The 25,023-nt window shown below is 40.4% G+C and overlaps 1 protein-coding gene across 1 annotated transcript; it reads left to right on the forward strand.

The window, feature by feature from the left end:
* The first annotated feature begins 1,321 nt into the window (after window positions 1–1,321).
* LOC115800213 (protein associated with UVRAG as autophagy enhancer-like) lies at window positions 1,322–21,372 on the forward strand. Its single transcript, XM_030757460.1, has 15 exons — window positions 1,322–1,783; window positions 6,187–6,466; window positions 7,378–7,475; window positions 7,803–8,181; window positions 13,658–13,703; window positions 13,792–13,897; window positions 14,205–14,341; window positions 14,435–14,499; window positions 14,835–14,874; window positions 15,146–15,223; window positions 15,488–15,608; window positions 16,413–16,474; window positions 20,362–20,515; window positions 20,910–21,000; window positions 21,225–21,372. Exons 1-15 carry the CDS (start codon window positions 1,322–1,324, stop codon window positions 21,335–21,337), a joined length of 2,232 nt encoding a protein of 743 aa, XP_030613320.1. The 3' UTR covers window positions 21,338–21,372.
* Window positions 21,373–25,023: the final 3,651 nt, after the last annotated feature.

The raw sequence follows: 25,023 nt of genomic DNA on the forward strand, positions 1-25,023 counted from the left end.
GGGAGACTTTGCACATGCAAATTTGCATGCAGCCTTTTGTGCTGTGGAGGATAAATAGGTGACTGCTTCACCTATTTAGTTCACAAGAAACAAAATGCAGAAGAGGTTCACCACTCAGAAGGCATTGGAACTGATTCTGAGCAATGCCAGCCCTTGTGATTCAGATGGAGAAGACATAGACCTTCAACCGGATTCGGACTCTGAGCTATCTTCAGGTTAGATTTCTCAACCTACCTATTTTATTTTCCTGACTATTTTTTATTTAGAACCAAACAAAAAGTTAATTTGAAATTGTTTATCTTGCAGATGAGGAGACTCTCCCTCTACCAAAAAAAGAGAGCTCGTTTGGGGAGTGAGCCGACAGAGACCGCGAAAGATGGCACAGTGTGGCGTGAAGAACAAGTGGGGACACATCTCCATTTCACTCCAATAGAACCGTACGCCACAGATGGAGAGCCAAGCGCTAAGGCCAGACAAAGTATCCGGAGTCGCCTTCAGAGCTTCCTCTGTTTTATCACTCTTGACATGCTTCGTAGCATTCAAGAATGGACTACTCAACATGCACGTCACACGGAGCAGCTGGATTGGTTGATGGATCTCTCGGAATTAATGGCATTTATTTCAGTCATTATCTTGCGGGGGGTGACCAAGGTTCCATCACTACGTGACAGCAAACCTGGCAAACCCAAGGATCATTGCAACTATGGCCCGATACCGCTTCCAAGACATCATGCGACACCTACGCTTTGATGACATGTTTACACGCAGTGAGCGAGCAGAGACCGATAAGTTTGCTGCAATCTCCGATGTTTGGGGATCGTTTGTCACTAACTGGATCGCATCCTACAACCCTGGTCGACACATCACTATTGATGAACAGCTTTTCCCATCAAAGACTCGCTGCTGTTTCCTGCAATACATTGCAACAAAACCGGACAAGTTTGGCATCAAGTTTTGGGTGGCTTGCGACTTGAAATCAAAGTACATCTGTAATGTCTTCCCATATCTTGGCAAGGACCCCAGTCGTCCCGGCGGGGAGAGACTGTCCGAGACTGTAGTGATGAGGCTGATGGAACCGTTCATGGACAAGGGCAGAACTGTAACCACGGACAATTTCTTTACATCACTGTCACTTGCACAACGACTGCGTAGCCGGAAAACCACTATCCTCGGCACAGTCAACAAGAGTCGCCGGGAAATTCCTCAATCCACTAGACAGATGGATCGCACTGAATTCACCACTCAGGTGTTTTCAACCACTGGTGCCACGCTGACAGTGTATGCGCCCAAACGGAAGAAGGCCGTTTAAGTTCTGAGCAGCATGCACAGCGTGGTTGAGACTGAGGATACCACCAAAAGGAAGCCAAACACGGTCACACAATACAACAAAACAAAGTGCGATGTGGATGTGATGGACCAAATGGTGCGGGAGTACAGCGTGGGTGCAGGAACACGGAGATGGCCAGTTGCCGTGTTCTACAACATGATTGACATGGCAGCACTGAATGCACATGTGCTTTATCAGGCATGCATTGGGGTGCAGGAGAGACGGGTGGACTTCCTGGTTGAGCTTGCAAAAGAGTTGGGTAACTCTCATGTGAGTGAGAAGAAGGCACACAAGGAGAAACTGCTTCGGCAACAACCTTCCACACCCAGCCCAGGCAAAAGGGCGAAGTGTCAGGTCAACCATCGATGCACGAACAATTGTGCAACTGTGAGATGTGTTGACTGCTACAAATACACATGTGGCAAATGTACCAGGGACATACCCTGGCAGTGCCAGGTATGTTCCGACAGTGCAGACAGACTGCTGAGTGAGTGCTGAAATGCCAGTCACACAAGGACATGCCACTCACACACACACACACACGCAGCCCCCACTGTGCCTAGTGTAAATATGTGTGGAATTGTTTTATTTCTTGTATTTTTTGTATCGTTTTTAATGACAAAAATAAAAAGCATTTAAACAAATAACAGTTGTTCTTTTGTATATTTCTCATGCTGGAATTTCAGTCCTCTTGACTTAGACACAAATACTTCTGGTCATTGCTTATAGCTGTACCTGGCTGTAAAATTTCTAATTCTCCATTTAAAATATTAAAAATAATTCATTGTGCTTTTTTGCTAAAATAAAACTAAGCTAAATATAATATATATAATCTTTATATTATAAAATACAATATACTGAATAGAACTAACTAGACAGTTAGTTGGGAGTTAAGCTTTCCCCCCTCCTGTGGTGTGCCAGTAATGGCCTTATTTACAGAACAAAAGCGCCTGTTTACACCTGATTATAGGATGTTAGCTAAAATCCTTCAGGCCAGTCGACCCGTCTCTGGGCTCCAAAGGTAGAAATGTTAAATGACCCTTCTCTGGGACTTCTAGTGTTAAATAGTGACAACAATGCCTACTGAAAGCATGGTAAAGGTGACTCAGACACTAAAGGTAGAAACTTTGAAACCTGAAAGTGAGATAAATATAACTCAGGCGTCTGTGCTACAAGTAGAGCTTGATAAGAATAATCACAAAGAGACTCCAGTAATGAGAGAACATATGACGGAAAAGAATATTTGTGACTACTCAAGAAACTATTACAGAAATGGATGAAGAGTTGTTTAATGATGCTTGGTTACCAGAAGAGATGGTCGACAATTACCATGCAGTTCAGAAGCGGAATGCCCAGTGGAAAGCTTTTGGCTTTGATTTTTCTGTATTACAAATCAAAGATCTGTGGGCTAGTAGGAACTTATGGTTCCAACAGTTGTCACATTCTGTAAAATGGGTCAGAAAACTGAATTGTCCATGTGTGGTGAAAATTCCAACACCTGGCACATGGCCTTCAATTTTAGAAACGGTACCAGAGCCGCTGCTCTGGTAGATTCATGGCAATATCAGTGCATTTGTTTAGGCCTAGGTTTAATTGTACTTGGCTACGTGGTTTGCCATATGTGAATCTACTTGATCAACATGAGAATGCATTACAGCTATTCCAGATGCAATAGTGGTAAAGCCCGTGAACACTAAAGCCTGTTTTTGTTCAAAAAATGTACATGGGATATTTATGGGATTGTCAGATTGTGATGAATATATGATGGACTTAGGACAGCATGAGCCTAAGACTGTGGATGGATTGCATAAAGTGACCTTTAATATACCACATAACAAAACAGAGCAGAACTTTGATGGTAAAGAATCAAGTTTTGCTGGGAAATGGAACTATAGGAAATTTTAGACATCTGGTGGGTTTGTGGTGAGAAAGCATATATATTTCTGCCATATGGGTGGACAGGATGCTGTTATATGGCAACCTTGAAACTGCCATATGAGGTTTTCACTATTCAGAGGGGTGAAGCACCCAATAAGAACCAATCCAATGTAATTTCAGGAAATAGAAGAAAACGAGAACTTGCTATATTTCACAACTTGGAATCTTGCCATTGGAGAATAAATTTGGGAGAAAAGTGGGGTATAGGATTTTTTCCATGGTATGGTGTTGTGTTTTTGTCAGATCATATTGATAACATTACATACACTCTACAGGGTTTCGCAAATGAAACTATTAAAGGATTTGAACTCTTGTCAAACACTCAAAAAAGTCACAGACTGACACAGTTAAAACACCATATGGCTCTTGATTATATTTTGGCCAAACAAGGTGGCCTATGCATGACTCTGAATTTAACAGGAGATGCTTGTTACACATTAATACCAGATAGTTTAGACAATATCACTAGTGTTATTGATGCATTGAAACATATTAGAGATGCATTTGGTCCATCAGAAGGAGCTGGATGGTCAGCTAATGCTTGGTTGCAGGATAAATTAGGACCAATGGGAGCAATATTGGTTCAAATCTTGATTGCAGTCATCCTATCATTATGTGTGATGTTTTGTTTTTGCACGGTGCTGTTGACTTTTGCAAAAGCAATGATATTGAGGTGGGCTGGAATAGTTATGCCTAGTGATCAAACTCAGATGCCATTAATACAAACAACTGATATAGATGAGGATGAAGATGTGGTGATAGGAGGAGTGGTGGAGAGATATCCATTTTGATCTTTTTATTGTACTCTTAATATTTAGCCTTATTATACTCTTAAATATTTACTCTCATATTATAAATTTTTCTTATTTCTTTACTGATGCTTATTATAATAACATGATGTTTCCAAGGGGGGAAATGAGGAAAGTAAGATAAATTGGAAATGCAAAAATGGGAAATAGGAAATTTCACATTTATCTAAAAAAAAAAAAATAACATCAAATTAACATTTGATGTTTTCAGTTACAAAAGATACTGTTCAGTGTTTCTTGTCTCTTTCAGAAAAGTTGTTCAGGAACCTGCTCAGATGAGGGATTCATACAAATGGACAATAAAATGGACTGAAATGCTTTGAATCGACACAGTATGGACACCACATGAAGAAGCCAATGTTGTTAGAGAACTACAGTTGATATTCTTATGTTTGGCTGAATTTACATGATAATGAAATATTGCTTCATTGTATGTACACTACAGTAACACAATAGTTGGACTTAACTTGTGACAACTTTTCATGTATGCATAACATTTTTGGTTAAATCAATTTAAGAATGATGTCTTTGTCATTTGGTAAGTACATGGTGACCTCAGATGTTTTTTTCTTTTATTCGATTCTAGGGAAAGTGAGGATAGGTAAGGACAGGTCCATAGAGAGGTCTGATGGGTCGACCAGCTGATCTATTGGACACTTTTTTTGATTTTATTTACTGAGGCTTTCCTGTGTATTTGCTAAATGGTGACATGACAATCAATAATACGCCCTTTTTTCTTTTTTGAGTTCCTCTGGGGTGCCAAAGGTGATCACTGGGGGCAGCAGGATCGTGGGAGAATTTTTCCAGTCTTGATTAAGCAGGGGTTTTTGCTCCCACACCTCAGAAAAAGCTTTTTTTAAAATTATGTTATGGGAGAAACTGTATTTTGATGTAAGAGAAAAAAATTCCTGTGTTCTTTGTTTTTCGAGACTTAGTTTGAAGTCTCGAAGGGGGGAAATATGTGGTGTCTGTACTGCTATTTTAAACTCTATATATGCATATATGGTTTCCTCCTTAAGGGTTCATGCAAAGGGTAATTTTGATTTGGACATCCGCAAAAAGGGCCCCTTATAGGCTCTCTGGCCTTCCATATAAGGAATTGACCATATGTCCAAATATAGGTTATGGGTTGAAACTGTTTCATAGCCATATATATATAGCTGTACACAGAGCGACAAAGTGATGGGGAGCTGGATTCTAAGTCAGGAGGCTTTTATTTAATTTTTATTTAATTTTATTTATTTTTTTGTTGTTTTTGCTGTTGTTGTGGTTCTGTGTTTCGTTGTTCATTAAAATGTTGATTAAAATGTTAAACTATAGTAACTGTGTTTATTGTAAAAAAAAAAAAATCCCCCAAATAATGTGTTTTTCAAACATCTGAATAAAAACAGATGTAAACCATTCATAATTACTAAATTAGTGCAAGTCCAGTCATGAAATATCCATGTTAAATGTCAGCTAAAATTTAACATCATCCCCAAAACAGAGCAGAGAGCCAAGGCTTACTCTTTGTCATTTCAGCCCAAATATCAACTTTACATTAACTTTTATTTTTTTTTTAAATTGTCATAATTTGCAGCACTCAAGTGCAACATCTGTAATAAAAAGTCTTTCACAGACTGTTAGTTAATCATCTGTCAGTCATTTATCTGCTTAATAAACAGCTTCAGCTCTACTTTTAGATTTTGGTGCTTAGGCACCAGAGGAAATAATGAATTACTGAACTGTAGAACAGTTCAGCTGCTTTGAGACTCTGTAGGTCAGCTGGTACTAACTAGTTACATTTGATGTTAATCAGCTGTTTGTCAGGTGATGTATGGACTCAGTATCCTTACAGTTTAAATGCTGCTGCTGTATCCACTGCTCTAATCCCAACTGACACTGCAATTATTACAGTTTAGTTCAGCTTTATTGGTTTACTCCAATGGTTTTAAACTGTTACAACTTAAACTGGATTCCCACACATCATCATACAAGCAGAAAACTGACATCTGAAGACATTTTAACTGAAAACAGTCAACTCAAAATGTGCTCTGTCTTTATTTCTTAGGTGAATTTTGTTTCACTTGCATTGTTCTGACACTTTTTCATCTAAAGTGAAACATTTCTTCTGTTAGCTCGGACCCCCCATCGCCCACTTCTGGTTCACTGTCTCTGGGTCGGCATGAGTGCCTGAAATTCACCAGCGAGGCGGATATGAAATCCAAACCAATCTCCTGTCAGGCCTCATCCCCCGTGCAGGAGGTTAAAAAGCAAAACGGTACCTCGAGCTCATCAAACCTGAAGCACCTCCTGACCCCCGGCCTTCACCTTCCCTACAGTGGACAGCAGGGAGTAGCTGAGGAGCACAAAAGGCGGAGCCAAAGTACCTGTGCTACCCCTCACACAGCAGGTAAAACAGGGTTTATTTATTTGCCAAACAGTAGATGATGGGTGGAGGTTCTACTGTGCCTATTAGGAGACTAAACCACCAACCAAACCATGTCAGCTTCACATTATCTTTAATTAAGGGAAAAGACTGATAATCTACAGAAATATTTAGGGTGGCATCATCCAAATACTTCTGAATCTCAGTGTGATGAAGAACAATAACCCACATGTCCCTCTATACTTGCTGTCTAAGGTGTAAAAGTTGGAAAAACATGAAAGAACCGTGGAAAAAAATCTGTGGTCGGTCGTAGATGGCACTCATGTGCCTGTCAGGTCTGTTGGGCACCATCAAACGTATCGTGCAGTAAAAACTGAGCTGAACATCAGTCGTAGCCTCACAAAGCTAGCATCAGCTGGGTTTGTTAGTTATTTTGCCAGGTTACAATGTCAACTTAATGAAAGTAACAAGACACACATCACTCCCAGCACGTGTTTAAATTTGCTCTGCACTAAGTAAAGAAGGCTGACAGTGATGATGCTGATGGCAGCTGTAGGAAGAAATATCTCTGAAAGTACATCGTGAGTTAGAAGTACTGATCCTCATAATAAAGATGGCCAAAGTTTAAAATAATAACATATATAAGTAAACATTTTTCCTACTCTTGGCTCTGTATGATGTCACTCAGAGCATATACTTTTAATGTGATCATCTCAGGCACATGACTCTGAAGCACAGAGGCTCTGACCACCTGCTGCGCTAAGACCCTGTATACGATAACTAAGGATTATGATGAACTGCTAATCATGTAATACTGCTCCAGGCCTGGTCTGTGTGTGTGTGTGTGTGTGTGTGTGTGTGTGTGTGTGTGTGTGTGTGTGTGTGTGTGAGAGAAAGCCCAGAAATCCAGGAAGGTTGTTTTTGTGTTTTGTCAGGAGGCTCCACCTCAGCTCAGCAAAGCAAAAAAAGAAGTTGCAGTGAAATCCCAGAATCCTCTGCAGAGATCTTCAGGACCAGCTGTGAGCTGGAAAAGGTGTCTTACATTTTTTCCACAGTTTTTATTGCTTACTTTGGAATTAATGTAATAAATGTCATTATCAAAGGGATAAAAGACACTTTATTTTTGTCATATAAAACAAGTTACTCATTATCAAAATTATTGGTTCTGTCAAACATCTGCAAGTTAGAAGCTACAGATGTGAGAAATTAAAAGTAAATTTAAGGCACTGAACAACTTTTTTAACCTGTTTACATGTATTTCATTTTTTAAAATAATTAAGTTATAGTTAAATTGGATGTTTTTTAATGTTTTTCTAAATAAATGTCAAATATTTATTTGACATTTATTTCCTGTGTGCAGGAAAACGCTCATTTTATTGTGGTGGACATGGTGCTTGAGAAGCTGGAAAGTGCAAAGTGGACTCTGAGTTTAGATCAGTGGCTTTCCACCATGGACACACACCACGACACACACTGCCAGATGTGCAGACATACAAGCTCCGCACAGGACAGTTCACCACACAAACAGACATGCACAGCACAGCGACGCGCAGGAGACTGCAGCACAGAAGATCCCAGACAACAGAGTAACAAGCGAAGACATCCACATGAAGACGTGAAGACGGCACACAGAGACACACACTCGTATGTGCAGGATCAAGAGGAGAAAGCCAGGAAGGACGTGGCTCAGCATCAAATAAAGACTCTGTCTATGCTCTCCACTGACAGCGGCTTTGAAGGTAAAAGATTTTCTTTGTATTTCTTTTTTCAATAAATATTTGCTTATCAAACATATAATCTCAGCTGGGATCAGAGTTACCCAACATCTTCCTTTCTCCTGATGATGTTTTTGGACAAAAAGCCAAGCGATTCACTATATGAATTTTACGAAGCAGTACAGCATCTCCCAAATAATAAAGCCCCAGGCCCAGATGGTTTTCCAGCAGAGTTTTATAAAGAATTTTGGTCTGAGCTAGCACCCATTTTTTTCAGAATGGTGTCTCAGATTCAGAATGATCACACATTATCTCTAACCATGAACTCTGCTAACATTAGCGTGCTCCTTAAACCAGGCAAAGACCCCACACTCCCATCCAGCTACCGGCCAATCTCTCTTATTAATGTAGATCTTAAAATAATCTGCAAAGCCCTTGCCAAAAGATTAGAAAGTATTACTCCATTTATTATACATCCAGATCAAACAGGCTTTATCAAAGGTCGGCACTCAGCCAATAATACACGTCGACTAATAAATATAATAAACTATTGTTCTACTAACAAATTGGAGACTATAGTCGTGTCTTTAGATGCAGAAAAGGCATTTGATCGGGTAAATTGGAGATTCTTACTAGCAGTTCTACAAAAATTTGGATTTGGTTCATCCTTTAAAAACTGGATCAGAACACTACACAGCTCCCCAAATGCACGGGTTAGAACAAATGATCTCATTTCTCAAAGCTTCAGTCTGCAGAGGGGCCCCAGGCAGGGCTGCCCTCTCTCTCCCTCTCTTTTTGTAATTTTCATTGAGCCACTAGCAGCAGCAATCCATCAAAATGCAAATATTAAAGGGATTCAAACTGAAAATACGGACCTTAAAATTAGCCTTTATGCTGATGATGTATTACTTTTCCTTGGGAATTCACAAGCTTCCCTTTTGAAGACTGTCACACTAATAGATAAGTTCTCATCTATATCTCTATCAATTGGAGTAAATCGACAGCTTTGCCTCTGAATTGTAACTTCCAGAGAACCTCTAGGACCCCAATGAAGTCAGGAAATATTAGATATTTAGGCATAAATTTTTACACCAGGCTCTCAGACTTGGTAAGATTAAATCATATCCCCTTATTAAAAACAATAGAGGATGATCTCACACGTTGGAATAGTTTACCTATATCACTCATGGGGAGAGTTGCTGCCATTAAAATGATGGTTTTACCAAAAATTATTTATCTATTTTCACTGATCCCTAATAAACCTTCACTTCCTTGGTTTAAGTCACTAGATTCAAACATCTCAAAATTTTTATGGAAAAGCAAACCGTCAAGAATAAGCTTAAAATCTTTACAAAAGCCAAAACACAGTGGCGGTCTGGAACTACCAAAGTTTTATTACTATTTCTTAGGCAGTAGGTTGCAGTACATTTCAAAGTGGATCAAATCCAATTCATCAGACAACCCATGGCTGGATCTAGAACAGGCACTTTGTGGAAAAATAAAAATCTCAGATCTACCTTTCATTAGTCCCAGTATTAAACATCATAACTGCTATAAAAGCCTTAGTATAAACACCTCTCTGACAGCCTGGTGGGAATTTTTAAAAATAACTAAGTCTTCACTTATCCCCTGTAAACTAACACCCATTTGGAACAATCCAGATATTTGTCAGAAAAAGAAAATGCTGAATTTTCTGTTATGGCGTGATAAGGGTGTAAATAATTTAGAACATATTATCCAAGATGGAAAGCTTATTACATTCCAAGAACTTATATCAAAATATAGAATTGGCAACGGTAGATTTCTGGAATATCAACAACTTAAGTCCATCTTACAGGAAAGGTTTAACCTCAGTCAATTGAATTTAGAAATACCTGCATGGGTAACAGAATTTTTTAACCTCTGTACCCCAAAATTGTTGTCAAAATTATATAAATTATTACTAAAAACTGATGACTCAGTTTCCCTCCCAATTGCAAAATGGGAGCGTGATCTTTCTGTCAACCTGGATCAAAATCTATGGATAGAAATATGTTTAAATATCTTCAAAATGACTAAAAGACCCCAATTACAACTTGTACAATATAAAATTCTCCATAGAACACACTATACTGGACAAAGGATGTTTCAAATGGGTCTTACACACTCAAACATATGCACCCACTGTACAAGCAATTCAGAGGAGAACTATCTACATGCTCTGTGGTCTTGTGTACCTGTTCAGAGATTTTGGCAGAGGATATGTGAAGACCTATCCACATGATTTAGCTGTCGTGTGCCAACTTCCCCCAGACTATGCATCTTAGGTGACGTCAGTGAATTAGTTATGGAGTCAAATACATCGCACATAGTTCTTACCGCTTTGTGCATCGCTAAGAAAACTATCCTCATGAATTGGAAGTCAAAAAATAAACTCTGTATTACTCAATACAGAAATCTATTAATAGACCATGTTAGTTTAGAGAGAATGTCTGCTTCTTCTAAAAACCAACTGGAGGAATTTGACTCTCTTTGGTTCCCACTGATCAGCTCCATTATTTAGTGGGGGTAGTTGGCTGTGGGCTCCACTCCTGATGTGCTTTGTAGGCGGTCGGGGGAGGACACCGGGGGCCTGTCTGGGCCCTCTCTCTCCCGTCTGCTGGGGTGGGTGTGCGGTTCTCCTTGGAATGAGTGGCCTCGGGTCTTCGTAGGTCTCGATGGGCTGCTGGTGGCCTGGGCTTCCTGGGGCTTTCTTTGCCAGCCTCTAGCTTCTGATGGGCGGAGCTGTGGCGATCTCCCCTCATTAGTAAATACATTTCATGACACAAACACAAACACCCACGTAATAACACAAAATGGTTGGTTTGTGTAACCATGCTTCTTTTATTTTGTTTTTCCCACACAGTTTATAATTGCAAATATTGACAATATCTTATGTTTTATAAGTGATGAACTATTTGGCTTACCTACTTGCACTCTTTCCTGTTTCTTTGTTTTATTTTCTCCCTATTTTTCTCTCTCTTTTTTTTCTTTCTATTTTCTACTTCTTCTTTCCCTTTCTCTTTTTTTTTCCTTTCTCTTTTCTTTTTTCTAAGCCTGTCAGCTCCAACACAATTTGTCGAATAACATGTTAAAAATAATTCAAATAAAATAAAGGGCGACACAATAGCCTATAGAGAACCTATAGAGCTCAACTTGAAATAGCAAATATGTTTGGCACAACAATACATTCAGGTCACAGTTCTGTTTGCAAGATCTGCCAAACATGACAGGCTAAAAAAAAAAAAAGAAAAAAAAAGCCAAGCGATGGCTATTTTGTTACTATAATTCGTCCAACCAAATCTCATAGAAATCTATGCAAATACTGTGAAGATAGTTTTAATAGACTGATTGTTCCTTTCCACCATCCTTCCATCTGAGTCAAATATAACAAATTGCTCATAACGACACAATCTGATCAGCAGCAAGAGCTCTTTTGACAGTTCCTACACCCACACTGAAACCCATTAAACTAATATGAAGATCTTTCCACTGAAAAATACGGAAGCCGAGAGCGGCTATGGTATGTATAAACTTTTTTCTGATGGTTTTCTCGAGATAACGAGTTATTTATCTCGTTATCACGAGAAAATGGTAATCGTTATTTCATGATAACGAGATAAATAACTCGTTATCTCGAGAAAACGACGGCCGAACGACAGTCGCCCCTCTCTAATTGCGCACTCGTGTTTGTGGAGAACCTGGTGCTAAATAACTTGTAAACGACCTGATTCTGGGTCAGGGTCTTGTGCGTAGCAGAACAGCTAATTGCTGCGATCTACTAATAGTCAGCCCTTGATCCAAGCTTTTTTCGGCCCCCGGGCAGACAGGTCGCTGACCCATGCCGGCGCCGGGGCATGAGCCCAGCCGGTACGCTGGCTCATATGTGTGCAGTGTACCATGGGCACGAACGCAGCCAGCCAGCCGACCCTGGTTGATTTCCCATTCAGCGGAGGAGATCCAGGGGTTTAAATCCCTCACACCTCTCCCCTGGAGCTGCACCACTGAACGGGGGCACACTAACCACACACTAACCGACAGAAGAGCACTCTGACTCCGCTACAATCTCTACAGCATCTTTTAGGGAGCCTTGAGGGGGGGTGATTTCCTGTATTTAAACGGCTGTAAGTGACTTGCTGACCTATAATCTGTGAAACACCTGTCAAACATATCATGAATGATATCAGGTCATTTTGAGTGAGAAATAGCATTTCTATCACAAGGTAGAAGCTACACTCAGTTTTTGGCAAAGTGACTTTTATATATTCATTTTTTATCAAGGTAAAAACTTTCATTGACATTAAAAATGTCTTTTTAAGCAGAAATCTGGCTCAGAAGGCTGCGGAAATCACAACAAATATAACATCACAGTTCTAGAAGGATATTTTAAGTAGCCAAAAAGCTCTGGATTGATTATAGATACAATAACACAGACTCCTAAAGATTCTTGAAAAACAGGTTATTTCTTCATTTTATATATAAGCTCTTCGTATATCATGCTGACTGCACTCTATTTACCAATATAAGCAAAGACATTACACATAGAAACACACAAACATCTGGATCACTTTATGGCAGACGATCACTTTTTGGCACAACACCGGCATCGGGCAGCCGCCCAGCCCTGTCACGAGCGGCTCTCCTTCACCGGGAAGGGGCGTGGGGGGTGCTGATCATGAGCATTCAAGAAAAGATGATCATCTCGTGATCTTGAGAAAACCATCGGTAAATTTACTCGTTATCTCGAGAAAACAAAATCGTTTTCTTGAGATAATGAGTTATTTATCCCAATATAACGAGATAATGATTACGTTATATCAAGATAACGTTTACGTTATATCGAGATAACGATTACGTTATATCGAGATAACGAGATAAATAAACCATCAGAAAAAAAGTTTAGACGTACCGTGGCCGCTCTCGGCTTCCGTAGGGAAAACCTTTCAAATCAACTATTTTAAACTAATCTACTGGCTGCACATGTACAGGTAAAATATGGGACACTAAAATACACAGTCATTATATTAACCAACAATGAACCCCGTGCTGAATTTCACAGCATCAACACAAAGGGCAAATCTAGCTGACTTCATGTAAAAAAAAAAAAAAAATTCACGAAAATGATATCCCCTTAAAATGGCGTCCATCTTTAAAATGGCCATTGCTGATTTTTAAATGGCTATTAAACTGCTCATCCAAAGAGTGATGCAAACATAATTCCAAAAAAGTTGGGACGGTATGTAAAATTCAGATCTCATAAATCCATATTTGATTCAGAATGGAATGCTTGTTTGCTCATTGGCTTTATAACAGGAAGTGAGTGTTAGAAATGTTACTGTTTTTTCTATGGCAGTCATCAACATATACATATTAATATCATCAACGGAATGCAGAAATGGATATTAAGCTCTATTTTTATATAGCTTAATATTGGATTAAATGAGAATAAACATAACCATCATATGATGTGTTTACGTTTCAGACTGTGGAGCTGATCATACATTTCCTCAGAGAGAGACTCTAAGAAAGTAGGAAACTGTTCCTTTCAGTCAACATTTTCAGAATCTGAACACTTGCTGTGAAAGCTGAGTGTCTCTGTGGTTTCCCATAATGCAGTGCTGAGCAGCTGGCCCAGCACCTCGTGTTGGAGTTCAAGAGGAGTTGGCTCCCTTCTAATGAGCTTCAGCGTGGCCGGCAAAGCCTCCGTAGCTCGCTTCAGGAGGTGAGAACAGAGCCCCGTATCACCCACAACACTTTCTCATAGAACTATTTTAAGTATAAAATAAGGTGTAGGTGGCAAATGTAGGTGGCTGGTGACCAAGCAGATTTTCTGGTACTGGTTTTTCCACATATTTGTCACACTGTTGTAGCTGCACTGTCCTTTGTGACTGTGCACAGCTACAACATGTTCTTTGACGTGGTTCTCCAAAGCTCTCTTTAACATCTAGAGAATACTAGAAGAGACCCTAAAACCATTATGGAACCTGGAAATGACTGCAGATGTCCTCTCTTCTTCCTGTTGATGCCAGTTGCCTGGTACAGGAGGAGTGGCGGTGAGCAGCAGCAGCCTGACAGAGGAGATCAGACAGCGTACCAGGATGAGAGGATCCCTCAACTGGGCACCTCCACGCTTCCAGATCATCTTCACAGTCCAGCCCACACTCAGGTTTCCTTTACATGTGACAACACAACAGCTCAGTGGCAGAATGGCCTATTTCTGACTGATGCACTAATGAGTGTGTCTTTTTTCTGTCTTCAGGCGAAGAGAGGTCGTGGCTTTGCAACACTTCCTGTGCGCAGGCTGTGGGACCGAGGTGGAGCCAAGTGAGTTCTGCATTACGTAAAATGAACTGTTTTAGACATAAAAGAACATTTTTGATCCCTCTACAGGAGGTCAAACCATGGTCAGAAAAAGCTTCTATTATTGAGAAAGGAGACAGATCAGTAGGCCAGAGTCCATCTGCTTTATTTATATGATTGGCATATAATATAATATAGTTGTCAGCAGATGAGACAGAAACACAATAAATAAATGTTTAAAAGTGTTCTTCACAGTAATTTGGTATTGCATTACCATGGATACTGTCCAGTTACACATACGCTGTAACGTATGTGTAACTAATAAAACAGGAACTCTAAGAGTCTCTCTCTCCTGCCAGGGTACATCAAGAAACTGCGGTACTGTGAGTACCTGGGCAGGTATGTAAAAATAATGTGTTGTTACCAAATAATTAAACCAGTGTGTGGGGCGTTTTCCTACAATCAGATATTAAACCATACATACAGGTCCCAGTATATATATATATATATATATATATATATATATATATATATATATATATATATATATATATATATATATATATATATATATATATATATATATATATATATATATATATATATATATATATACTTCTGTGTATAGTTATTATGAATGGATTATTGACCTGTTGTAATTTTTTTGTAGGTATTTCTGTGACTGCTGTCACAGCAACTCTGAGGCTGTGATTCCAGGTCGAGTTTTGTCCTGCTGGGATTTTGGCAGGTAATAAAATCAGATGATAAATGTCACACTGATAGTTAATAAAAATGTTGTTTACAGTTACTGTACAGCTAACAAACAATGAAACAGATAATTATATTTACCAGTTGTTTAATGTGTAATAAGAGGCACCGGTCATCTGAACGGTTATTGTAAAGTTGCAACTGATGTTCAGGAAACTTGACTGGTTGATGGCGTTGTAATATTAATCTTATAAAGATCCTAACATTATAACTCATCATCATCATCATCATACTAATATTGCAGGTACCCTGTGAGTGATTTCTCCAAACAGCTGCTGGACTCGGTGTGGCATCAGCCTCTGTTTGATCTGACCTGTGTCGGTAAAACTCTGTACGGTAAAGTGAAGGAGCTGGACAGGTTTAGGGTGAGTTAACATCTAAATTACTGGGATTATGCTTGGCATCATCTAATTGACTAAAACTCATATACAGATAAAATCGGCTGGTGCCTTCATATTAGTGTAATGAGATGTAAAACATTTGTCATCAATACTAATATCAATGATCAATCAATAAGTTAACACACCTGTACTAAAACAGATTTAAAACATGAAGCAAAAATAATTTTAAACAGTGGTTGTTATAACAAGTGGTGGCGTGGTGGTTAGCACTGCTGTCTCACAGCTAGAATGGCATCTAGAAGGCCTGGGTTTGATTCCACCTGGGTCCGGGCCTCTCGGTGTGGAGTTTGTTCTCCCTGTGTCTGTGTGGGTTTCCTCCCACAGTCCAAAGACATGCAGTTAGTGGGGTTAGGTTAAGTGGTCATTCTAAATTGCCCATAGGTGTGAATGGTTGTCTGTCTCTCTGTGTTGGCCCTGCGACAGGCTGGTGGCCTGTACAGGGTGTATCCTCCCTCTAGGCTAGAAGACAGATGATAGATGGATGACCTAAGATATGAAAGAAAAAAAATTCATGCAGATCTAATCAATACACATCGAAAAGAAAAAAATTAAAGTATGAAAGAAAAAAAGAGAAAGTAGGAGACAGCAGTGAGAGATTATTCTCAGAAATTAAAGCAAATTGCTGCTGCATTCAGTGGTCCAGTATAATTTTGCTGAATTCGCTGTTAAATTCAAAACAGAAGCTGAAATTTAATTTGAAATTATTAGATTACTTTCATTTATTTTTGGATTCCCTTCATTCTTTTTAACACTCTGTGCTTCCATCAGGAGCTTCAGGATCAGCTGCTGGGCATCAAGAAGCTGTTGACAGCCTGCAGATTATCAGGAAGGTAGAACCTTTTGTTTGTTTGTTTCCACATTAAATAAACTCTGGCATAAACAACATCTGGAAATAATATAAAGTAGACTGTTATATTAAAATTGTAAGTTGTGTATAAACTGAAGTTGTCTTTGTTCTATAAAATGAAGATGTACAAACTTCATTCACAGTTGTGGCCCAAATGTTTTGGCAGTGGAACAAAGTTTATTTTTCATGCACTTTGAGTATTTTTTTAAATGTATTTTTCAATTCTATAATATAGCGAAGAGCCATCACAAGGATTTCATACATTTCAAAAACATCTATTGGTTAATAAATAAAAATGTTGTTTTTCCAGTACTGCCAAAATATTTGGTCACAGCTGTGGTTTCAGGTATAAAACATAAAGTTCATGTAGATCACAGAGTGACTGAGACACAAAGAGGAAATCATTTCCCCCAAGAAAATCCCACTGTGAGGTGACAGCAGTGGGAGAACAGCAGTGAATAATTGTGGTTGTCTTGACTGCCCCCTTCAGGTTTAGAGCGCTCTGTGATTTTTTTTGTTTTGTTTTGTTTTGTTTTTTTTAAAGCCTGTCATGTCTGGCACTGTTTGCAAGCAGAATTGTGATCTGAATGCATTGTTGTGCCAAACATATTTATTCTTCCAAGATAAGCTCTATAGAGTCTCTATAAGCTTTTCTTGTTAATGTTTGTGTTTTTATTTTGTTTGTTTTATTTTAATTTATTTATTTATTTACATATACATTTAATTCCAGTTGACAGGCTGAGGAAAAAAAAAAGGACAGAGAAAGGGGAGAAAACAGAAAAAGAGGACAGAGCACCACTAAACTAACCAAAACAATTCAAATGCTGCAACTGCAAAAAAAAAAGAAAAAAGACAACATACCAAAACAGAACAAGCAATACCTGGAAAAATAACTATGTGGAAAAGGCACAACAAAATGAAGCATGATTGTATAAGAACAACAATTTTTATGCTGTGATTGCGTTAGTATCTGTATCATGGAATGCACTTACCAACGAGGGCAGAAAGCCGCCGCTCCGCCCACAAGGAGCCAGAGGCAGGCAGAGAAGGACCCAGGAAATCCGAGCCATCCGCAGCCCATCAAGAGCCACGAAAACCCGCGGCCGCACATTCCAGCGACAACCGCATACCCACCCCAGCAGAGGGGAGAGGGAGGTCCCAGATGGAGCCCCCCCAGTCGAGGGGCATGGCCCTCAGGGAATTCGAGGCATCAGGAAACCAGCCCCCCCAGAGGCCAGCCCCCCGTGCAGGCCGGCGGCAGGGCCCCAGGGCCCAGGTGCCCAAGAACCACCCAACACACCGCAGAGCCCCCCCCACGCCGGAGAAGCCCAAGCCGCCCCGGCCCACAGCCCCCAGGAGAGCAGGTCGACACCCATGCCAGAACATCCAGCCCGGCCCAGGAACCCCAAGGCACCCACACCCCGGGGAAGCGGGGGACGCAGGAGCGACCACCGAGATGCAGCCGGGAGGCAAGGCACAAGAAGGCCCAGATTCAGGTCCAGCCATGCACACACGTATGCACACACACTCACCCACATATGCTCACGCGCACACACACACACACCCACACACGTGTTCATGCTCACACACACCCAACCACATGTGCTCATGCGCACACATACACATACACACACACACACACACAACCCTACCCACACGCATTCACCCACCCAAATACACCCACGAGGACTGTGACAAATGTACAAAGATACACATTCATCCACATCTATCCACCCTCTGAGGCCAGGGCAAGTAGACACCCCACCCGGGCCAACAGTGACCCCACGATGCTGCCAGCCCAGCACCCGAAGCACCACCTGACTCCCACCCCGGGCGAGGTGCAGGAAATCCGGGTGTGGGATGGCCCACCCCACCCCCCACCCAAACTATAAATGTTGAAGTGTATGGCTTCATGTTTGTGAATGCATGAAGTGTCTAAGATGCAGTTAAAATTGAGGGGACAGCTGTGCCTCAAGCATCCATCGGTGCTCGGCCACACCACCCCCTCAAAGCCCTTAATGTCTAAAGTGCCATTAAATTTGGGGGGCTGATGGTAGACTGGACCAGAGTGGGGCCATCTCAGTAGCCCCCTCTCATCATCCCCATGCCTGCCCCCCAAGGTCCTATGTGTATCAGAGTGTATTGTCACTTGTAATGTCTGTAATACAATTAAAATGGAGAGGCAAGTGTGGCACCACACGTGGCCTCTCCACACGACATGAAGTTTGTATATGTGTGTATATGTGCGTGTATGTACTTGTGCGTGTGTGTGTGTGTGTGTGTGTGTGTGGGAGCGCTCTGTGATTTCATGCAGCACAGTGACATAAACACAGGAGGATTACTCTGCAGGCTCCTGCTTCTCTTTGTGACTGTTAGAAAAAAAATACAACAGTTGCTACAAAGAAAGTGACCAGAAAAACAAACAAATGTGGAAACAGATCACAAAGAGACAGAAATGACTAAAAGAAAACCATCACATAGACTCCCAGAAAATGCAAATGTTCCAGAGATAGAAATTATTCATATTGCTCATTTTGTGTCAAGGGTCTGTGCCCAAAGGTCATATGTCTGATAATCCTGGATCTACAATTATCAGCCATGACATAAAACCTCTGAGTGATCAGTGATGACCCCAAACCTGCCCCTATGTTTTAGAGACGAGCAAAAAGTTCTTGTTTAGAAAAGAAAATCTAAATGAATTTTTATGTGTATAAGTTAGAATCATTACTTTCTGATTACCAAGACTTGGGAGAATAATTTTAAAAAAGAATAAAAATGACATAACACAGGGTGAGGGTTATTATCTGTCATCGCTTATGTAACATGAGGGTTCGGGATATGCCACTGATTCTCTCTCAACTAAAAGAAACAGCACGACGGAGACGGATAATTTTCTCAGCAGCCTCTTTGTTTACTGCACCACACTTGTGTACAAAACAACTTCCTTGTTCCCACTTCCCGTGTGACTCACACAACCAATCAGAAGCCAGAAACTCCTAGCCTTTGGTAAATGTGGGAAAACCACAAAGGTACATTCAACACAGTATTAAAACTTAACTGAAATGTGCATTAATAAACATCCTAACGTACTTACAAAAACATGTAAACACTAAATATAAATGCAGATATGTATATGCTTAGCTTCTGTAACCGCATCCCTATAAACTAACTGAAGTATAAGTTAACCTCTCAACTTTACACTTAGACCCCAGAGGGTTGAAGCCTGGGAAACGTGTGTTCTGGCATTCATGTGGATGCTAGATTATAATGTGTCACTGAAATAAACACCGCTGGAGATCATTCCCATCATGTACACTGAACCCGGCCGCACAGCAAAATCCAGTTCTAGGCAGTGACTGAGCCTCCAAAGCTAAACAGTTTTTAACAACCTCCCCAACAGAGCACTTCGCTCTCAGACTGCTGGCTTACTTGTGGTTCCTAGGATACTTAAGAGTAGAATGGGAGGCAGAGCCTTCAGCTTTCAGGCCCCTCTTCTGTGTAACCAGCTTCCAGCTTGGATTCAGGAGACAGACACCCTCTCTATTTTTAAGATTAGGCTTAAAACATTCCTTTATGATAAAGCCTATAGTTAGGGCTAGATCAGGTGACCCTGAACCCTCCCTTAGTTATGCTGCTATAGGCCTAGTCTGCTGGGTGGGTTCCCATAATAGACTGTTTCTTTTCATTCACCTTATTTACTTTGTTTATACTCCACTCTGCATTTAATCATTAATTGATATTAATCTCTGGCTCTCTTCCACAGCATGTCTTTCTCTCCCCTCAGCCCAACCGGTCACAGCAGATGACCCCCCCTCCCTGAGCCTGGTTCTGCTGGAGGTTTCTTCCTGTTAAAAGGGAGTTTTTCCTTCCCACTGTCGCCGAGTTGGAGGATTTTCCTGCTCACTTGAGGGAGCAGCCAAACCTGTTCTCCATGGACGACCTCCAGAAGCTGAAGAAGGGTCAGCTGGCGGCACAGACCAAAGCGGTGCTGCACTCTGCCATTGCTCATGTTGAAAACTGTGAGGTCAGTCTGATGAATAAGACGGCTCCTGGCCTGCTCAGTGTTATTTATCAGCTAGAAGATACATACAGTATACTTCTACTGCAGGATTGTATTATTATTTCCCAGTGCTGATGATATGCATTGTTAAATAAATATTACTGCCATTTATAAAAATATAAACCTTTTTTTATTATTTCTGTTAAAGTTATGGATTGCAGATCTCGGCCCCCATTCACCTGAATAATGTCTTAATACGTAAAGATGTAAATGATGACATAACAGGACTCATACCCATGTGCCTCTTTAAGCAAGAACATTTCGGACTAAACGAACAGAGTTAAATACAGACGGAAACATCACAGTGTTTGAACTCGGTGTGAAACTGAATGATTCGGACTTCTTTTCTTTTATTCAGCTGTGTCTCGCCCGAGGTTTCATCTGTGAGTTTTGCAGAGAGAAAGACGTCGTCTTTCCTTTTCAGAGTGACATCTGTAAACGCTGTCCAGGTGAGCATCGACGAAAGCTCATTCATTATAACTGCAGAGGTGTGAGCATCTTACAGGCCAAAAACAGAGCTTAATGAGAATGATACTATACTTAACGTAACACAAGCATGACTTAGAGATGCCTATGTGTTTGTGTGTGTGTGTTTGTTATATAACAACTACTGTGAAACCACTGGGTTTAACGGATTACTGCAGAATACATAAAATCATTTTCTTTTTCACAGTGTGCAAAGCCTGCTTCCACAAAAAGTGTTTTGTGGAGAAAAAGTGTCCAAAATGCACACGGATCCAGGCACGGAAAAACCACTGGGATGGATCCATGAAGAGTAACACCTGAACAACAGCAGCCGCGTGTCAGCGGTTCATTTAACACTTCCAGTAGTTTAGCTGCATTCATTTTTCTGTCACTTCACCTAAAAACACTTTTAAAATGTCAGTGAGTTTCAGTTCTGTCCTCTTTGTGCTTATCTGTCGAACACAAATCACACTGTTAAACTTGTGCATTGCTTTGCATTGCTTAATATTTCCTGTGGAAATTAGATTGATATGAGATATCGTACCTCAAGAAGCAAAATACAGCACTTACATGTTACGCAACCATTTTTTGTGGGCAGGTTTTGTGTGGGTTGTCTTGTGTGTGGTGTTTTCTAATACTGATGATCAGTAAGTGATGGCAGGAACAGCTGAATGTTCACTAGCCTGTTAGCATGCTGTCTCTGCGCGTACCTGCATAGAGCCAATGCAGCAGTGTATGGTTGTTTCTGTCCTGGATCCAGTGTGCACATTATAACTGCAATTACAACAAAAATAAAAATAATGTACATTTGTGAAAAGTTAAAGCCCACTTCACCATTTTCCTCCATGCATCCAACCTGAAATCAGATGATTGTAGCTCCTGATCCTGCAGATCACTGATAAACACAAGTAAAGGCATGATTGTAACTGTAATATGATTATAGTAATGCATTCAAGCCAACAATAGCTTATAAGCTGTTAATATAAAATCAAAATTGGAAAGATAGCTAGTACCAATAGCTATCAAAACTTTGCAGTGCAGTGCTTCCCTCTGAAATATAGTGGAGCACATGTATAATGTGGCAGAATTGGAAATAAGTACATTAGTATACCGGGGTTATTGCACTTTACCTTCCACCAGCTCTTGGCTAGACCTGAGTTTATGATAGGCATCTTGAGCCCTCAACATCGGCGCCCCAGATTTAGACTACCTTTATATTCAAACGCATGTCCTTGCAGTACTTCAGTACTGGGAACAAATGCTGGCCTGCAAAGTGTGGCTGCAATTCTCATTTATCTACGTGTAAGCAGCACAACTCCTTTACTTCCAGAGACCCGCTCCCAAAGTTCCATCATCCTAACAGATATGCTATGAATTGTTCAGGTGAATTAGCACTTTGCTAAAACTTCCTATGAAGCCACATCTTCACAGCGGTGAACTGAAAACTTGAATTGTGCAGAAGCAGTTTTAGTGTTTTTTTTTCTTTCTAGTCATTTTCCTCTTTATTTGCTGTGTCTGGCTCTGCTGAGTGTTAAGCGCCAAACCTAGTTTTTCTCTACAATATAAAGTAATATATTGAGTTATATTTCAATTAAACTTGAGTTTAAAGGAATAACACTGAATTCGGGGGGTAATTTAATCAGAATCAGTGTATCAGTGTGTATTAACATGTACATCTTTTGTACAATGAGATGGAATTTAGTTTTTTACATTATTATATCACGAGGATACCGAGTGAGGATCCAGTATTAAATATCTCATGAACCATTTCCATCAGCTTTTATTGCCTCTTCTTTTGCCTTTAATCCAGTGTCTTTGTTTTTCTTGTGTACAGTCTGAACCCTGATATAACATGAAGATTGTTGTGTGAAGCCCACAAGTGTGTGTTCACATGTGGATGTAATTAGAAATAAGCAGTTGAATAAGGTGTATAATGCTGTGTTTCAGATATATTTTGTTTGTATTTATATGGGTCAAATTTGGTTCACACACTGTGTTAAATATTGAGTGTGTATGCAGTTACTCCGCTCCCACCAGTAGGAGGCACTGTGAGATGGTGGTGTGCCTGCCGCTCGTGGATTCCCCTCATAGCTGAGGAGGAATCAGAGACGACAAACCGCTTCTCCTGTGTCATCTTATTGTTTTCCATTATTCCAGGTATGTTGTGTTTGAAACTGTAAGGAAAATGGGTGTAACTGCTAGTTAATGTTTGTAGACAAAGTCGAATTCAGAACGATGGTGTTAATGAGCGGTAAGATGCGTTATCCTTTGCTTATGAGATCGATCGTCACCGAGAGTGAAAGTGACAGCAGTGCGGCCATTTTGCTAGCAGGCAGCTAACTACTGAAAGCCTGTGTGAGCTGATGCACTTTCATTCTCATTGTTTCATGTATTAAGTGGCATGTTTCTCTATGTATTTGATGTTTATATCTTTGTGCTAGTTAAAAGGTAGATTAAAACTGAGAAGAGTAAAATGTATAAATTAATCAATATGTTTAAAAGTTTGTGTTTATTTACTTACTACTGTTTAATATGGAGTCCATTAATACCTCATGGTATTTTTCTAAAGGTACATTTAAAATACAGTACTAACCAGTGTTAATCTGTGATATGAGAAAGAGACATAAAGGAGATATTGTAACAGAGTTAATGTCTGATGAATATGTGTGATTTATGGACACTGAAACATGTCTAAGGAGACATTATACATATGTGTGTACAGCAAGATGATGCTGATTTAAAATGGACAGTGTTAACAGTTAATGATATGTGATGTGTTAATAAAAATAGCTGAGGAGGAATCAGAGACGACAAACCGCTTCTCCTGTGTCATCTTATTGTTTTCCATTATTCCAGCTATCGGTAAAGCTGCTCACGGGCGCTGTGAACCGGTACCCGTTACAGTTTTTCTGGGGGCTCGTCCGGGGTCACTTCCTCTGCCAAAACGGAAGCTGATCCAGTGATATCGACACCGAGGACCTGATGTGGCCAATCAACCCTACCTGCCTCTACATCTGATGAAGAGTCAAGACTGTGCCTCAGGAAAATAACAGCCCATCAACAACAAAGACAGAGTACGGTTATCGGACTGCGTGACCAAGGACGAGGAATAGGGAAGCAGCCATGGCAGACAGTGAGAGGAAACGCTTGGTGTGGGCCATCAAGAAAGACCTGTTCACTCTTTCTGCAGATCAGCTGTTCCAGATTGCCAAGTCGCTGAGGGCAGTACCTGAGATGAACCAATCTCAACTTGAGTCGGGGCGTGAGGATGATTGTTTTGAGTACATCAACAGTTTCATGTGCAGTAATACTCTACTAGAGTCTGAGGATGAAGGTATGGCTCATTTGTTAGATTTGAGAGATGTAGTTGATGTGACCATGAGGGGTTGTGTGTCTGAGGAAAATGTCAAAATGCATGCAAAAGGTGATGACATAAACTCACAAGTTGCTAATGTAAGTGGTGAAGAGACTCAAACTAATGGTGATGCTATTGATATCATTGTTAATGATGCAAGAGAAGTTGACAGTGCTAATCACCATTCAGCCACCACAGTGACATGCACACATGAGACAGAAATACACAAAATGCTAACCACTTATGAGGAACTTGGTAAGAAGATCATGCAGAACATACCCACATCCACTCTGCATTCTACATCTCACTTACCAGTAAGACCGCAGTCCATCCCACAATATAGAGACTTTGCACACACCAAACCTGTAGCTGGGACAACACCTGACAAAGTGGTCTCCTTAAGGGACCTTTCTTATCTCCATCGCCGGGAGTTTAAGATACATGGGGGTCAGATTGCAGACCAGGGGTCAGACATCAGCTACAATAATGTTTGCCGTCAGATTGAAGAAGGATTAAAGGAGCAGTTCAGTGATGCAGAAATTGTGAGAGCTGTCCTCAGAACTATAAAACCTGGACCTTTCAAGGACATGTTAATGAATAAGGATGAGTTAACTGTTGAAGAGCTTAAAGGCTTCCTCCACTCTCACCTGGG

The sequence above is a fragment of the Archocentrus centrarchus genome, chromosome 21, assembly GCF_007364275.1.
Source record: "Archocentrus centrarchus isolate MPI-CPG fArcCen1 chromosome 21, fArcCen1, whole genome shotgun sequence".
NCBI lineage: Eukaryota > Metazoa > Chordata > Actinopteri > Cichliformes > Cichlidae > Archocentrus > Archocentrus centrarchus.